This window comes from Astatotilapia calliptera, chromosome 22 (assembly GCF_900246225.1).
Source record: "Astatotilapia calliptera chromosome 22, fAstCal1.2, whole genome shotgun sequence".
In the NCBI taxonomy this organism is placed as follows: domain Eukaryota; kingdom Metazoa; phylum Chordata; class Actinopteri; order Cichliformes; family Cichlidae; genus Astatotilapia; species Astatotilapia calliptera.
In genome coordinates this window covers 27,117,625-27,136,368 of record NC_039322.1, presented here as the reverse complement: position 1 = coordinate 27,136,368, position 18,744 = coordinate 27,117,625, and the positions used below count along the sequence as shown (strand labels likewise).

Genomic DNA, 18,744 nt, shown 5'->3' with positions numbered 1-18,744 from the left:
AAAAAGCTCAATATGAGCTGAAATATCTTATAGAGAAAAATATTTTCCTAGAACAAGCTTAATTTTCTTGTGCAAAACTTGCTTGTTAAGAGTGTATTTTATTTTTACACAAAAAAAAAAAAAGTCAATTTTTGCAGTGGAAGAACAAAAGTCCATCATGCTTTCACACGTGTGTCATTTCTGTCTGACATGTTGCCAAGCAGCTGCGTAGTAGGAACGTATCCAGTCCTACATTTGTGATCCGTTATCTTGTTAAGATCAGCTAGCAAAATAGCAGACAGGGTCACTGTTACATGGCAGAACTATTACATGTCCGTTAGATGCTAAAAAACTCACGTTTTAAGGAAACACGTTGAGCCAACAGCTCCACCAGTAGAGGAGGAGAAGGATGCTGGTGCTACACCTCTGAAGCCATAATGGCTAGCCTTTAGCCAAAGCTGCCTTTCTGTGGGAAATAAAGACACGTGTTGCTGGTTTTGCAGTGGAAGAGATGTTTCCACTATTAACTCAGTATGCAGAGGAGGAGGTGAATGTGCAGTAGGTCGAAAACCCTCTGGATATTTTATTATAGGTCTGGTCTTTACTTTACAATATAAAGAACCTTGAGGCGACTGTTATTGTGATTTGGCATTATCTAAATAAAACTGAATTTCTTTTTTTTCCCATTAAGATGCAGCGCTATGACGTCACAGTAACGTGATTGGTCATTTGCAGTGTGATCCGAACCAACATTATTATAATAATCTGGGACAAACACCAGCACGGGGATGTTAGATTCACCGCTCTACTACACACTGAGCGAAAGGTTTAAATTAAAAATCTTTTTTCCGTATAAATGATTTTTCTAAATGACTTCTCAATTTTTCACATAAGCCTGTTTTACAGAAATCAATACTGCACTCCATCAATTATAAATCAAAACTTTCATTTCCTCCCAGAGTTGCTTAATTTATTTTAATGAAGTGACAGCGATCACATAGATGAGCCAAAATGCAACAAGCAGAGATGTCGGCATAAGCATGCACTGCACATCAATTCCGCCCATTAGTAATGAAGATGGGACAAAAACAATCAGCTAAATGTGACAGCTGAGGAGATTGTAAAGAATGCCCATTGGCTAAAGTTCTTAAACTCTGCAGGAGCAAAGCATCAAACCTCATTATGTTAACAGTTATGGAAATCGTTACAGGAAGGTGAATGTTCCTTGCAGTGGAAGCAAGCCCAGTCTTATTGTTCAGAGAAACAATACATGATAACAAACTGTTGTTCTTTCTTGTTGTGGCATCAGGAAGAAGAGCTACGGCAGAGCGGCGAGGCCAAATATCATCACCTGAACGAAGACCTGCACGTCCTCATTGAGATCTTCGCCCCACCAGCCGAGGCGTACGCCAGGATGGGTCACGCTCTGGAGGAGATCAAGAAGTTTCTCATACCAGTATGTTCCCTTTCTACTCACACACACACACACACACACACACACACACCTCTTCTGGCTTTTACTTTTTTCTCCTCCTGAATCTCTCTCCAGCTGCACTTTGGCCCCAGCCAACTCATTTCAGTCTGTCCACAGTGAAGTGAGTGAATAACAGCAGAGATGAGTCGCTCTTTCACTGTCTCTCTTTGTTTGTAACTTGTACTATAATTCTGTCAGGGTCTTCCAAGTGTGTGTGTGATTCAGTGTGTGATCCTGTGTGGGAAGTCGTGGGTATAAGAGGAATAAAAGACCACAGGAGGGAATCTCTCTGCATGGGCCAAACCCTCCTTGGCAGCAGCATACAGCATGGAGCTTATTTACTCTTCATTCATTATGAATGATGTCTCCAATACTCAGAGCACCAATGATTTACATCTCGTCATTAATTATAGGCAGTCCCGTCCCCACCGACTACCTTCTCATCTCAAAGTTGCCATAAAGTGTAGACACTGATACTGCGGACACATGACAATCATATCAGTCATTTTAAGATTAAAGCCATATTTCCATACCGTTTTAAGTTAGGGGCAAAAAGCAGCTGTGTGAAAAGATGAAGTCAAGCTGGGTCCCGAGCAGAGATGGGCAGTAACGCGTTACTTGTAACGCGTTACTGTAATCTGATTACTTTTTTCAAGTAACGAGTAAAGTAAGGGATTACTATTGCAAAATCGGTAATTAGATTACCGTTACTTTCCCGTAGGAACGCTGCGTTACTGCGTTACTAAAACCGTGATTTTTTTTGCGAGAATGTCTCATGACAGTGACGTAAGCAAGTGCAACGTTGGTGACAGCAGCTGTGTGCAGATCAACAATGGATAATATATCGAGTGCGGGAGAGAGTATGAGCGTGCAGCGTTTAAAGTGTGGAAGTACTGACCTTACTTTGAGTTTGATTCCATAAAAAGTGACAAAAACATTAGCGTCCATCGTGCGTGGGAAGAAAACTTCTTTTTACAGCGAAAAAAACCCCTAAACTTCCGAGCAAGCACCGAGTAGCTGCGACGTGATGGGAAACTCACAGAGACACTCGCGCGGATTCTTCAACTGACCGCAGCACACCTACACCAGGGTAACCCTCCGCCTACCCTGCTCCTGCTTTACAGGTGAAAATAGAGCAAAAGGACCGCTGAGTCTTTGACTTTATTTATTTTCTGCTGTGTTTTACTTGCATCTGTTTGAAAGAGTGAGTGAAAACACAAAAAATATTTTATTTTATGTGCTGGAATGTGTAGAAAATAGGTTTAAATGTTAAACTAATTTATTCAAGTCAGAGAATGTTGCATATAATTAAATGTTTTGCTTGATGCATAAAGTTAAAAGATTAAAACTGATAAAACAAGTTAAAAAAAGAGACTTTTCCATTTGATTACATTTTGTATGATGGATTATGTAGAAAAAGTAGAATTGGGCTGAAAGATCTATCACTTTATCACCTCTTCAGGTTGTAAATCGTGTTTTTAAAAAGTAACTAAGTAACTAAGTAACTAAGTAATTAATTACTTTTGAAAATAAGTAATCAGTAAAGTAACGGGATTACTTTTTGGGGGGAGTAATCAGTAATTAGTTACTGATTACTTTTTTCAAGTAACTTGACCAACACTGGTCCCGAGGATTTATCAACAGGAATGATCTGAAATGTTTTGCTGCCTCAGGAACGGCGGTCACGGCAGTACTGTAAAGTATATTAATTAGATATTCCCGGGGCTGCAGCCCTGGAGATAAAGGACGTAATTTAATACAGTGTAATTGAAAGCGAGTCTATTGCCGTCTGCACGCACGCATGTGTGTGTGAGTGTGAACATGATGCCTCTCTGTGTGCAGGATTACAATGATGAGATCAGACAGGCCCAGCTGCAGGAGCTCACATACCTGAACGGCGGCTCCGAGGATGCCAAGGTGCCATCAGTGAGGGGCAAGTCAGCCGCCCGTGGAAGAGGGACACCTGTTCCAGGGCCTCCCAGGTAACCTGTGCCCAAATGTGTGTGAGAGTGTGTGTGTTTGTGTTTATGTGCAAGATGTTGTGCATTTCAGATCATCTGGGGATTGAGTATTATTTACAGATAAAGAGCCACTGGGAAGGCTCTTTATCTATTTCTCCATAAATAGATGTATATAGTATCCAGTTGCATTTTATGAGTTAATGTCTCTATTTAGAATTAAAGCACATTTTGACCGTCTGTGTCTAACAACACAAGAAATATCTGGTGTTTTTGTTTAGCTTTTGCAATACAAGGTAGACAGTGGATGTTTTTATGTCTCTTGAATCTCTGACGTGACGGCGAGCCTAGGTATTTTTTCAAATGCAGTCTGGGTTGGATTTACTGAAATCTCAGCTGTGATAGCAGTGTGAGTGTGATTACTTCTTGATTTAATTAAATAATACCTCACAGGCTAATACGGCTTTTCAGTACTGATACCAGAGTACCAGTCAGAAAGTACTCTGACATTACTCAATACTCAACATTAGACATTAGGACCATTTAAGCCTTTCACTTGCTTTCCATATCGTCAGTAATTCATAAGGATCTGCATGACACTGTACGCTGCTCAAAAGAATTAAAGGAATACTTAGAAAACCAATCAGATCTCAATGTGAAAACAAATCATGCTTGATAACTACATTGATATGGACTGGCTAATGTAGGAATGTATGGATGCCACATTATTTGATGAAAAGAGGACTTAATTTCACCGAAGTGAAAAATTATGCGATTGGTCAATTTTGCCAAAATTTCATTGTCACAACTCAAAATAGCACTCCTGGTACTGCTCCTAATGAGATGACAGGTGGTGTCCTGAGGAATAGGGCTGTGCGATATGACCAAAACCTCATATCATTTAACATTTATCGTCCCGACAACGATATATATCACAAAAGTTTTACATTTTCTGTAAATTCTGTGAATCTCGGGCAGCTCGACTTGCGTGAAGTGTTTTCAGCTGGACGTCGTGTACTTGGGGTCGAGTGTTACATAAGTTGAAATGGCCGCAGTTTTCTTTGTGAGTATTTATTACACGCCGTGCTGTGGGGAAAAGCCTGTTCTAAGGTTTATTTTTTTGGCACCTGACGGCTCTTTTTAGCGTCTTATTCATAAACAATCTCAACAGGATCTTCAGCTTTATTGTGAAAGGTTTATGTTGGGGCTGCACGATTAATCGTTAGAAAATCGCGATCTCGATTCATACTTATGTGCGATCTCATTTCCAAATGACAACGATTTTTAAAAAAAAAGAAAAAAAAAAGACGACGACGATTGTACCGCATTTTGATCCGGGACGTAATCTGCATGAAAACAAGCGCTCACTCTTCCTGCTCAACAAATGACAAGGGCGGAGCCTTATACCATGTGATACAGAAGCTGTGCCGTGTGATGCTAAAATTAGCAGGGAAAAAACAACGGAGAGCACGTCAGGGATGACGAGAAAGTGACAGGAGAAAATCCGTTCCGGTCAACCACCCAAACATCAATAACGGGAACCTTATACAGCGCTTCCCTATACACGTCAAACTCCCGCAGGCACAAAGAAATTACGGAGGCTATCACTTATCAGCTGACCAAAGATATGGCTCCCATCAACACTGTGCAAAACGAGGGATTTAGGAAAATGATCAACACCCTAGACAAACGCTACACAGTGCCGTCCCGCAACTATTTTTCTATTGTTGCACTACCTGCTCTATACACGCAGCGTCGAGCAACGGTGGAGACGGAATTTCAAGCAGTACAACATTTGGCAACGACAAAATGTGAGACATTTGTTGTTTTTATGTTTATTTATTGTTTTTATGTTCAGTTTCAACTGTTACGAAGTTGATGTGCAGTTAATAAGTGCAATAAATATTTATACTGGAAAAGAAAATCGTGAGAGAATCGTGATCTCAATTCTAAGCAAAAAAATCGTGATTTATGCAAAATCGTGCAGCCCTAGTTTATGTGGAAAATAAACAAGAGGACGGCGAAGCCACGCGATGGTTTTACCATCGTTGTTGCTAACGACAACGCATAAAAACAGTCGCTTGTCCGTCCGTAGAGTGGTTTTATTAAATATAAGAGAAAGAGAGAACTTCTACAGTGACTGATAACGATAGCGTGATATGATACGATAGACGTTTTCATATTGTTATATCGAACAGCCCTACTGAGGAATGTCCCCCAAAATCTGGACCTGAGCTCATGTTCTGTTGGATTTAGGTGAAGTGAGCTTGTGCTCAGGGTGAACCCACCCTTATTGTGAAAAGCAGATGGCACCACTTGTGGATCTGCCAATTTTGGTATTGAGCACAGGGCCCACTCGAGAACGTCAGCCCTATTTCTGATTGTTTGGTCAGATACTTGCACACCAGTGTCCTGCTGGAGGTCATTTTGTAGTTCTGACAGTGCAGAGAAGAGGAAGAACTGTGTAAAAACTCTAAAAGATACAAGAAAAATGTGTAACAACTAGAGACAGTAGTTTTAGTGGCTTGATTGTTTAAACATTAGGGGCTAAGCTAAAGGACCAACTCTTACCAAACGGTGATGTTACCAGCTATTCCACATGTTTGTGATGTTGCCCCTTGACACAGCTACAACATGCAGAGTGTAGCACCTACGCAGAGCTTTGCAGAATTAGGATAACAAAATAATTTTGTTATCCTAATTAAAAAGCAAAAAAACAAAACACACAGGATTAAATAGGCCATTTTGAAAGCCCTGGTAAAGAGCCTACATTGCCATTTATACTTGTTGGTGCATCTGCCAGAAAGACATGTATCATAATGTGTCTGTACTGATCTATCGCCATTCCAACAGGACAAAGCAGCGGTATCAAACTGAGCACAACAAACCAGACAAAGACTTCATGTGTAATATGACTTGTTATTGAACAGTTTGGAAGTTGTTTCTTACTTTTTGAAAGAATGAACTGTAACAAAAAAACGTTCTTCTTAAGCCAGAAAATGAGCGCTGGTATTTCTGAGTACACCATGCAGAATGGCTGCAGACCTCAGCAGGAATTAAAAGAAGAGTGAGAAACTGTAGTTGCAGCAAACCCAACGCAGTGCCGTTATCAATTTAAGTTGGCACTGTGGAACTTCGCATACAGCTGCTACTTCCTTGAATTTATACGCTTTTTTAATGTATTCTGGAAGACAAACAGGGCACAAACAAAAGAAGCAAAGCATCAAATATGAGGGAGATAAGTTTTTTTTTCTTTTTGCACAAAACTGTGCTTTTTATCAACCATTGCTTTAGAGGTAGAATTTGGTATTGCGTATCCTAAATATTAAACATTTAATAAAGAGCTACATTTATTTGTCATTCCAGTCAAATAAGATAATTAAAGACAAGTGTAAAAAGACATTTCTGCATTTTGAATGTTAAAGATATGAAGGGCTAAATACATTGTAGACATTTGGCCCCCAGGATCCCTGCTGTAGACCCTTTATTCCACTCATGGTAGGTTTTGACAGCAGCACCAGCACTTAAATGCAGCAAGCATTCCTTGAACAGCCTTTTTGTAAATGCAAGAGATCAACTGGCGCATCTGTTTACGGCAAAGCCAGACAAACTCACCCACTTTAATAAAGTACAAGTCAATAATCTGTATTTTTCATCAGGCCACAGGCAAGTGCAACACAATAAGTTTGCTGCATGAACAGTTTTTACACACAAAAGCAGCACGCACTGCTGTTTATTATTTTGCTGAGACTTTTGAAGTTTGAAGCTAATAACTTGGAAGTAAGACTGACTTCTTGTTCTGTTACTTCACTCAGTAGCTCTGCTGTCAGAAAGATCAAATCAAAGGCCCTCACATTAATTACTCAATAGTGTAATGTTTAGCTAAATATTATGACACATTATATATACAACTTATATTAGCAATGTAATTCTGAAAAATAACTCATTGTAGTAATATTTTAAAATAAATGTAGTGGAGAACATTCCACGTCCCTATACACACACCGTGCATGCTGCTGCAGGTCTTCTGAGTTTATGACTATGAGCCAAATTTGGTTTGATTTGTGGCAAACTAAGCTAAGTTTGTTTGCCTGCAGGCAACAGTCATTTTAGCTCTTCCTTAATTTAATTCAGTTTCTCAAACAAAGTGGGAGTGCATGGAAGGTGAAAAGATCCCTTTCCTTGATGCTTAAGCTTTTTGAACATGTGCTGTGATGTAGAACTCATATTGCTTTTTCACTCTTGGAAGTTTTCATTACTCTTACAGTAACGAGTATGGCTGTTTTGAACTCTAGGCTGCAGTTTGATCACGAGTTACATAAATTAGATGATAACAGCCATCATCCTTGTGTTATAAAACCTGTTTATTCAAAAATACAGTATAGATGCTCCGTGGGCTGTATTTTTTAATACTTTATATTAGGGCTGCTCAATTAATCGAATTTTAATCACGATTACGATCTGGGCTTTCAACGATCATTAAAAATGACTGAGCCGATTATTAGCCCCTCCCTAATTTATCCGCGACACCTTAAAGGCCGGTCCGTGAAAATATTGTCGGGCATAAACCGGTCCGTGGCGCAAAAAAGGTTGGAGACCGCTGATTAAGAGGACCCGAGGGAAGCTCGGAAAGCTAAGCAGAAGTTATTTGGAGAGTGACTGCCGTTGGTTGAAAAGAGAGTTTAAAAAAAAAAACTTCAGTGGTGTTGCACACTATTTTATATTATTTTTTTAAAGTCATTGTTAACCCTTTAAAGCCGGTCAGAGCAGCACGCTCCGTTTTGCGTAACTATTTTTAAATCCCTGTAGAACCTGAACCGTGTAAGCTAGCGCAATAATTTGTTTTGCATATGAAACCGGAGGAGTTGTACTTACATCTGATGCCATCAGCTTGTCCTCGGTCACGGTTTCCTTCCACATATAGCTTTGCAAAAATTGCATAAAAAGCGCTTGCAGGAACAAAAACATAATATTCCAGAAACACGCTTTGCCGATCCATCAGCTGTTCGTAACACTTCCCACAGTGAAATGATGCACCTGCTGTTTTCTTTGCAAATTTGCATCATAGGATTGTTTTTTGTTTTTCCTGCAGTATATAAAAATTGGTGTATCTCCAAAATAAAACTATGAAGACACTCAAAATAAATTTCCTGTTGTTGTAAACTATTTTTTGCAACTTTATTGTATTTAAAGTTTTGAGGGATAAGCCTCTTAAATTTCTCCAAGTAGAAATATATGTAAACAAAACAAAAGCGATTTTCAATTTTTTTTGTAGTTTATTGCACTTTTTTGCAATTTATGTAATTACTATGGACTTAATGCATACATATTATTAAAATATGGGCTATAACAGTTGTATTGATGTATAGCAACTTGAAATGCTCCCACAAATGGCACTACAGCATGTAAAAAAATAATATAAGCTCTGGTGGACTTGGTTCTATAGTAGGTCTTAAAGGGTTAAATAAATATCGTCAAATAATCGTGATCTCAATTTCAGTGAAAATAATCGTGATTATCATTTTTGCCATAATCGAGCAGCCCTACTTTATATTAACAAATGTTATCATTTTACAGTTTACACAGCTAGTTATAGTTATACAGATGTTAGTCTAAAAAGTCATGACTGTTGACTTGTGAAATCTAAACTTTTAAACTTTACTTAGTGATCCTCCATCAAGCTGTTCTTCTGAGATTGATTTGGCCTTATGTGCATTATGAGCATCTAGATTGTACTGGGTTGTTTTTTTTTTTTTGCAGTGATAGACAACAATATGATTGTAGGGTTTTAACGTTAAACAACCCTTTTCAGGATGGCAATATGGAAATGAAATGCAGATATGCAAACACAGATACGTTTTAAAATACACCAAGCCAAGATGAGATGCAACAAAGCACAAAGGTGATGCCAATCCATCATTTAACAAAAAAATACAATCTTGAACCACATCTGTTCATATTTTGCCTTCCCCCTGGTTGCAGTTTCTGAAACTATTTGCAATTTACTTACAAAATATATGAAATCTTACAATATTCAACAATAAATAATTTAAGAATCATAAGAAAACTGAAAAGTAAGAAAAGTATTTCAACATAACTATCTCTTCCTCTTCCCTTAGTGGCACAGTGTAGTGAGCTCAGCTCTTATCAGCCCCTTTAGATCACAAGGTGGTTGCTAAAGTTGCCTCGTGTCTTGCGAATAATTCCCATCTAATTCATAAAGGCAGACAGATGCATGTTGCAGTCTGGCTGAAATCAGATTGGAAATAGTTACTGTGAATTTCTATTTAATCTGAATTTCTGTGTCTGTAGATGGAACAGACAGAAACAGATTTCACTGGTTTATCACAGTTTAGTGACATATTACCACCAGCACAATTCATGTAATCGTCAACTTGACCCCATTCGATAGCAGACTGACTTATTGCCTGTCTTATTGCCTTTTTATCAGCATCTGCAGGCCCCACAGTAGTTTTACCCCCTGGGGCTTCCATGACTGAGAATAAGGGACTAACTAAAAGTGATGTTAATGTTTTTTCATTCTGAGCTACATTCTGTTCCACACTCTAATCCCGTCGGTGGCAGCGCCACATACTCACATTTCACATTAGTACAGGGTCCCACAGTGAACAGCCAATAGAAAGGAGTTAGCAGGAGTGAACAATTAAATTCATTTACTAAACCAAACTACTTCCTATACCACAATCATTATTAGATCAGGTATATTTAAATTAACATTTACTTAAATATTATTTAGCAGAAAACCTTCAGAAAGTATGAATTGTGCAGAATAATAATTCATAATATTATTGCTTCATGTCAGTGTAGTATGAAAATGTTATATTTACATTTAACACCATTATTTCTTAATTTAACTGTACTCCCCTGGTCATGTGAAAAAGCACACAGAAATAGCCCATGATTGAGGCGAGTGTGTATACCACCTTTTGGCTAAGCTAACAACGTACATTTTGTGAATAGCAGTGTTTGTTTGTTCCATGTTAAAAGGTCATGTTTTACCCGAAACTGCTATTCATGTGTGATGAAATAGGTCAGGCCGGTGAGCAAGCACCTCTAATTGGAAAACAACAATGATAGTAAATAGTGTCTAGCAGAGTGCAGTGATGCAATGTCTGGTGTCCATAAACATTAGCAAAGCAAAGCCTCATTTGCATAAAATCCTTTAAATGCAAATGATCTCCAGTTGATGCTTGCTTCTGTACCATCTCTGTGAACCCACGCTAATTCCAGCTCCTTGGAGACCTCACAAGACTACAAATGAAAATACTCACGGCCATTAGGAGACTTTAACGCTCTTTGCTCGACGCTCGCTTTAAAAAAAGAAAGAGAAAGCAGTCGTGTTGTTTGCTCTTTGTGTTTAGAAAAGAAAACACACTTCTTTTATCAGATTTTGAGATAAACAAGGTCACGAAGAAAGGGCGTTTGTGTTGCTCAGAGTCAGAATATAATTGGCTGTGTTTTAAATTACACTGTAATTAGCATTTACCATGCTTAATTTGTGCGTGATAAGACAGGAGTCCCACAGGCTCCTACAGTGGAAGTAGCATGCAGTTTCTTCCATATTTGCACGCTTTTTTGATGCCGTTCTAATAGAGACTTTGTAATTGATGTTGTCAGGGCTCTGTGTGCGGGCAGGTGGAGATGTGGATCCAAGTGCAGGACTCTCAGACGGAAATATAACTGAAAACCACAGCTTTATTGCTGGCACCAACAAAACAGAAACCAAACATGAAAACACTAACTGGAACACACAGGCAGGATCTGCGGGTACGACGCGACACTGAGCACAGGAAAACACAGGGCTAATATACACAGGGTGGTAATCAGCGAATGGGCAACAGGAGGGAGACACAGCTGGGAGAGATCAGGGTTAACGAGACGGGGGGAACCAAGCTGCACACACTAACATAAGACAAAGACTTTCACAATAAAACAGGACACATGAATTCAGAGGTGGAAAGAGTACTCAAAATTTGTACTCAAGTACAAGTACTGTTACACTGGTTAAATTGTACTCAATTACAAGTAAAAGTACTGGTGTTAAAAAAATACTTGAGTAAAAGTACAAAGTACTGTTCTCAAAAACTACTCAGAGTATTAATTACTTTTTAACAGACTGATGTTTTATTCTGTTGTCAATAGCAGGCATTCAACTCGATTCACCAGTATAAATATTTATGTTCAAAGCACATTTTTCAGATGAACAAGGTATAGAAAGGTAACTTGTTTTGTAAATAAATGTAGATATAAAAGGAGGAATTTTGTTTGTTAAAACAATGACAAAAATGTTTCTGAACATGCGTAGAACCATTTAAACTTTTCCCCATACACTGAACAACAGGCAGGTAAGTGTCTTAAAGTCTTAGCATTTCTTTCACACTTTACTTTCTGAACCTTTTGTTCAGTTTCAGCAAGAGCTGGTTTTCTAAATTAACAGAGGCAATCCGACTTCGTTTGGCAGTGAAGAGTAGACCAGCACAGCTAAAAAGTCGTTCACACGCAGCAGAAGCAGGCAGAGCTGTGTTCAGTTTAAGAGAGAGGTTTTTGATGGCTGAGAAGGAGTGCAGCAGCTCCATGGTGTCTGTGGCACAAGCAAGATAACCATCAAGCTCAACTGCACTTTGCAGCCTTCTGGAGATTGGTCTGGAGAAGAATTCATCTTCATCAGATGACTCTCTTTGCTGATCCTCACTCTCATGCTCTGTCGTTTCAAGATGTTGTCTGATGTATGTCAAGGCTGTAATTGCAAGTAGATAACACAATTTTGTTATTTAAATTTCAGTGATTATTCCTGAACACAAATTTAAAATCGGCAAATTCTCAAAAAGGATTGTTTAGTATTCAGGACAGACCATCAATAACTTACAATGTATTAGGTGAAATACTCACTTAAGCATGTGTTCAAATGTAAAAATACACAAAAATGGGATCACATGAATCCTTACCAGCCTCTGTTACATCTGCTCTGTCAGTCCAGGAAGTCTTGAACTTGGGTAAGAGGACTGCAGCTGCAGCCAACTCTGGATCCTCCATCATCGCTCCAAAACGCTTTTGAAGGCCATTTTGCAGGGCTCTGATGAGTGGCACGCATGTCTTGCTTGATGTCTCCAGCCTGCTAAGTTTGGACAGTAGTTGTTGGATTACTGGCAGGAGCCATCCCATAAAGGAAGTGGACTCAGACTGAAGGATGTTTGAAGCTTTCACCAGAGGCTTCATGGTGGTACAGTACTCCCTTAGGAATGCAACTTCTGCAGGACTCAACCTGTAAGACACAACAACAAAACCCACCATGACTATAATAGGGATCTTCTGATTTAATATTAAGAGTCTGCTCACGTTTTTAACCATCCATTAAGGAAAATTCACAAAATTTGAAACCATATTGGTAGGTGTCCAATTTTACTCACATTTTCACCTTGAACTCCTCACAAATGCTCCTGATGGCATCTTCCCCCTTCTCATCAATGATGCGTATTATCCTTTCAATGGCAAGGTAGGTTGAATTCCATCGTGTTGCATTGGGACGAATGATCTGTAGCTCACACTTGTCCTCTACCACTTCATTAGCCAAATGAGATCGGCCAGTTTTGTTCCAAATGGCCTGGCATTTTGCAAAGGTTGCACGGGAGAGCCTCTTGTAGGTTTCATTCATGCTCTCTGCTAGGACAGCATCAGTTGTTGCCACAAGGTTTAGCAGGTGACATGCACATCGCTGATGAGGCGGAAGTTGATACTCCAAACCAGAGTCTTCATCAAGAATTGCACTTGCCTCATGGTAGTCCCTATGGTCAGTCAGGTCAATAATTTCTGGGTCTGCTTCATCTTCAGCTTCATCTGCATCATTTTGTGCCCCAAACATGTGGAAGGCCTTGACAAAGTTGGATCCACTATCAGTTGTGGTTCTTACAACTTTGCCTCTAATCTTGTATTGGCAATGGATATCATCAAGCGCACCAGCAAGCATGTCAAATGTGTGAGACCCTCTCAATCTTTTGCATGCTAGTGCTGCAGATCTTCTTTCCAGGGACGCTTCCTCTATCCAATGGCATGTGACTCCAAGGTAACTTTTCTGATGAGCTGACCAACAATCAGTAGTGGTAGCAACAAATTTGACTTTATCCAATGCTGCAACCAAAGTCATCTTCATGTGATCAGCAGCTTCACAGATTCTGGCACGGACAGTGGGTCTGGAGATGACTTTGGCTTGAGGTTGTAATGTGGTAACCAATTCTTTGAAAGATGGCTGTTCTACCACTGCAAATGGCTGTAGACCCTCACATATGAAATTGATGACAAGCTTGTCAACAGTTGCTTGTGGAACATGTTTGTTTGCAGCTCTCAACATCAGGTCTGGTAACTTGGCTTGTGTATTTGCTGAGAGCTTGTTTGGTGTGGCTGTGGTCTTTCGCTGTCGAGATGTTGATGCCACAGTGATATTGTACTGCTCAGTCTTCGATGGATGTTTCCTCTGTAGAGATAAATATTATCATACGTCAGGTTCATACATTACTTCATAACATCACTGTGATTAACACTAAAAGAAAACACATTTTTAAAACATTATTCAACTAGACTTGAGATAATCTTTGATTGTTGAGCATAGTATAAAAGAGTGGTGAATTGGTCAAATTTTGCAGATATATTGCTGTATTTATTCACAAGTGTAAACCAATTTTGAACGATCATTGCAAAAAACATGAATTTCTGTATACATTCTAAGTTCTGTAATATGTATACTATCTGTAAAAAGAGTATCGACCAATGTATCAGTATCTAAATTTTTAACTCCTTTTTATCAGTATCACCCTAAAGTTTTCAGTATTAGTCAGGTCCTAAAAATACTAAGAGAGCAAAATATGTGTATATAGCAAATCTAATTTAAGAAAAGGGATCACATACACAAAAATGCTGCCCATACAGCTAACAAATAAAACCAATCCACATTATGTTCTTTAAAAAAAGATATCATATTGGGAAACATATAACCCTACTGATTAAGAGCCATGTCACTATGATAGACCTATATCAGGCCAATGATACTGATCAACTGATCCATCAATCGGGCTCTGGTACATGTCAGCTGAGAGCTGGAAGATTAATTTGAGATGCAGCTCAGCACTGTGTTCAAGTTTGTTTGTTTTTTTGTTTGTTTGTTTTTTTAAATAGGCCAGCTGATTGTAGGCCTGTGAGTTTTAAATGACTACAAGTTTAATTTATTGTAATGACGGTGGTTATCCAAATAATAAGCTAAAACATTCCTACGAATTGTAGCTCAATTATGCATGCACACACGCACATTAGCTAGCTCCGTCTTATTTTAATATCAGGCTAACCAATGGCGGTGACAATATCTTAGCCAAACTAGTAACCTTAACACACATGAAAAATAAGAAAGCAATATCATACACGTATAGTTGTAAAACCTCTTACCTCAATGTGTTTTTTTAGATTAGATGCTGAAGTCTTGTAAGCTGAAATGACTGTAGAGGTCAAACAAAGTTTGCACTGCATCTGGACGCTGTCTCCTTTTCTTCCTCTGTACACGAAAAATTCCTCCAGGTATGGCCACGGGCACGCGTCCTCCGTCTTTTCTACGTCGTTTTCATGGTTGACAGTGTTGTCCTCTGTCTCCATTTTGGCTTCTTTGTCTTCAAATCTTTCGTCTATAAAGTAGTTTATACTCCACCATTTAGCACCTCCAGACACCTGTGCCTGCTGCTGCAGCGGAGTTTATTCTTTGCTTACGTCTTAAATTGGCGGGGTTTCGATTGCACGGCCTTATTGGCTGCAAAAATGCAGACGAAAGGTTTGAATATTAATTCAAATTGTGGGCGTACTCAGTAGTGACTTTTGATTTTATAAGTAGCGAAGTAGATTACATGGTGTAAGTTGTACTCAAGTATGAGTAAAATTACACACTTGAAAAATTACTCGTAAAAGTACAAGTACCCAAAAAATGTACTTAATTACAGTAACGTGAGTATTTGTAATTCGTTACTTCCACCCCTGCATGAATTACTAAACAAGCATGCAGACTTTACACTGAGAGACAGACAGAGACTGACACATGGAACCTGAACTAAACTAAACGTGAGATACAACTGAGAACAAATCCTTAAGCACGGATAAACAGAAACAAGAAATAATCATCATCACTACGAGAACAAGAAAACAATCCATGAAGCAGAATTAAACCGAAATATAATAAACTCAAAATACTGGGTCCAACGGACCCAGAACCGTGACAGATGTTCCTTTTTACACTAACTTTGACTGGAGCTGTTGCTGGAATAGAAGGATCCAGCACTTAAGGGGGAATCGTTTTTTTTTTTTAAGTATTTAAACTTAATGACGGTCAAATTGCAATCAAGTAAACATTCCCTACTATCCTGGTTAGTCTTTTTTCACTCTCTCTGTCTTCCTGCCCCAAATCTGTGATGTTTCACCAGGAAAAAAAAAGAAAAGATGGGAAGAAGGAGCTGAAATGGAAAGCATAGAAAGAAAATGACCCCTGGCGGTTTTCTGCTGCTGCTCCATATCAGTTAACTGCTTTTAAAAAGAAAGCTCATTCGATGTAAAAAGCGCGTGCAACATTTTTACCAAACCACAAGGTCAGACCGCCTTTGATTTCCAGCAGAGCAGCTTGAATTTGCTTCCGTCTTGATTTCAGTGCGAGTTAGGCTCTGTGTTCCAGATGTCATCAGAATCGCTCACTCGTTTGCTGCAGAGCCGCGTGTGATGGGCATGCTTGGCTACTAAAATATTAAAGGCAGAAGTCGGGTGTTGGCAGTTCTAAATATCAAAAGAAACCATGTCTAAGAAATAGATTTTAAAGAAATGTTCAGTTTTTGCAGAATTTTAACCAGTGCTTTTCTCTCCAGGCTGACAAGTTAGAAAATCAACAAACAGAGTAGAATACATTTATTATAAAACAGGCAGAAGTACTTTTTTTTTTCTTTATCTACATTTGCCGTAATAGACAAGAAAGCAATTCAGCCACAAGACATGCTGTGTTTTGAGTAATGGACATGACTCACTTCTTCTCGACTGGAAGAACTTGCCCTCCACCCTCGCTGTTCCTCTCTCTCCACCTACACACATAACCTGCCTGCCGAATGTATCAAATTCATTGCTACGGTTGCAGTCAAGTCATTCTGGCCGATGTAGGAAATCACTAACTGGAATGGAAGTAGATGAGGCAGCTTCACTGCAAACATGATATATTACAGCACATCATCGTGAAGACATGGAATGCAATGGACATCTGAGATAGATGAAATACTGTGAAGTGATATGCATTTAACAGTATCGTTTACTGCCTTAAAAATGATATGAATATGTTGTGTTGTGCATCTGATCCATCTCAGCTAGACGCACATTTCCATTCCTCCCTCCAGTAATCTACAGAATTTATTACAGTCGCCTCCAAAAAAGCTAATAAGATATAAAACATGCATTAGCTCTTTCATCTAAACCTGGGCGGATGTTTGTGTCTCGTGTCAGGAGTCGCGGAGGAGTTCCTCCACTGCACGCAGCACTGCCTCGAGGAGCCGCACCCAGAGGAGTCCCGCCCAGCCGGGTTCCGTCCTCCAGAGGGCGAGGGGTGCAGAGAGCCAGAGGGGCCCCCCCGGCCACCGGGTACAGACCAGTTCCTCCCATAGTCCAGGACTCATACGGCGAATATGTGAGTATTTCCAATATAATGCGAGAACACAGCAGTGAGCGCACGTGTGCAAAAATATGTTTGCGTGTTGCAGTTTGTGTCCATGTGTGTGAAATTGAAGTTTAATAAATTTTTAACATAGTGTAGGGCTGAGTGCCATATCAACTGCTACTCGTTTTTAAAATAAGAATGAGAGAGTTTTATTGAAATATTTCAGATTTGGATTGACTTTTATGTTATATTAAAAATATAGATTCAGTTAAATTTACGTCTTACTCTTTCCATGAGGCAATCTCTGGGGATTAAAAATCAAGCCACTGGAGAAATTGTTATTCCTCTGATGCCCACTTGAGGCTGGCACGTCACCCTCCAAATATGGTCACTGCTGGGTCTTCAAACCCAGCAGTCTCCAACCCCCGGGCCACGGACCGGTACCAGTCCATGAGTCGGTTGGTACTGGGCTGCGTGAGTTGAGGCTTGGGTGTGAAATTTATGGTTTTCAGGGTTTTTATCGTTAACTCGGTTTCCCTGGGTCTTTTCATGTGTTGTAGTCGTGTGTCTTATTTTGAACGAAATATTTACACGTTAGCAACCACAGAGCATCAAGGGGCAGAGAGGAGGAGGTTAGTCTCAATGTTGTTGGTGCATCTCAGGACGACGCTGCTAATAAAGTTACACAATTACACAGGGAATTTGTGTTTATTATTATATTTACAAAATACCACAGTTTTTGTCTCGGTCGTATCATTTTATTTAGTTGTATTTATAAAAGGTTGGGGACTGCTGTTCAAACCAACACGGCAGCAGCAAAAAACGCAAACAATGAGTCTGAACACCAACCAATGACATCACAGTGGTTACATCCATCTTCGACTGAGCTATATTTGTGTCCAAATAGTCTATGATCGTTCTCTATGAATGTAGCTTGATAACATTGTGCTTTCTGGGAAGCTGCAGGTTAATAGTCGATGGTTTTCTTCAAAAACACAACATTTAGGCTTTAAAATGCATGGGTCGCTTTGGAGTCCATCTGTTTTGTAATGTTAGTTTAGTTTTAGAGGTGTTTGTTTTGGACAGTTCCACCCCCATACTATGAAGAGTAGAATCTAGTTTTAAAAATTACATTTTAAAGCACAGGAGTGGGGTTTTCTCCACCGGGGATGACCTGGTTACTGTGGATGAGGGGTTTTCAAACTGTGAGGTGCATTTCCCCAGTGGGAGTGGGAGAGTTGGAGGAAGAAGCCAAGAATAGTGAACATTGTGTTCATGCATGCTTGTGTTATGGAAACAACAGCAGATTAGTTGCAGCAATTTCATTGCTGATCTGTCTGTTCATCAGCGTGGCAGCAGCAGGAGATGCTGCGACATATAGCTGAAGGAGGTGTAATTATAATGTGTGTCAAACATCGAACTCCTTCTCAGAGTCATAACTCTGAAAACATGAGTTTCATGTGCATATTTTTATACTTGGTATAGTTTCTGGTTTCCAAGTATACCAACGTTACTTGGCTGTACACTGTCTCACTGACACTTCAGCGTTGTCCCTTAGGCCTCAGAACTGTTGTGTTTTTAACTACTAAGGTATTCCTCCAGTTTGTACTGTATTGGTTATGTTGCAAACAGAGACTTAAAAAGGATAATTTGGTTTA

The 18,744-nt window shown here is 39.4% G+C and overlaps 2 protein-coding genes across 2 annotated transcripts in view; one reads left to right on the top strand and one right to left on the bottom strand.

Moving 5' to 3' along the window:
* khdrbs3 (KH domain containing, RNA binding, signal transduction associated 3) overlaps window positions 1–18,744 on the top strand; it is a 153,442-nt gene that overhangs the window by 94,559 nt on the left and 40,139 nt on the right. Inside the window, exons 4-6 of the mRNA XM_026157422.1 lie at window positions 1,289–1,435; window positions 3,296–3,435; window positions 16,936–17,116. Coding sequence (XP_026013207.1) covers window positions 1,289–1,435; window positions 3,296–3,435; window positions 16,936–17,116 — 468 coding nt within the window. The remainder of the gene's footprint in view (window positions 1–1,288; window positions 1,436–3,295; window positions 3,436–16,935; window positions 17,117–18,744) is intronic.
* LOC113015397 (zinc finger BED domain-containing protein 1-like) lies at window positions 11,534–15,521 on the bottom strand. The gene is made up of 3 exons (XM_026157420.1): window positions 12,840–15,521; window positions 12,378–12,694; window positions 11,534–12,169 (listed from the first exon to the last, which is right to left on the bottom strand). The coding sequence occupies exons 1-3, from the start codon at window positions 13,775–13,777 to the stop codon at window positions 11,814–11,816; spliced, it is 1,611 nt and encodes a 536-aa protein (XP_026013205.1). The 5' UTR covers window positions 13,778–15,521; the 3' UTR covers window positions 11,534–11,813.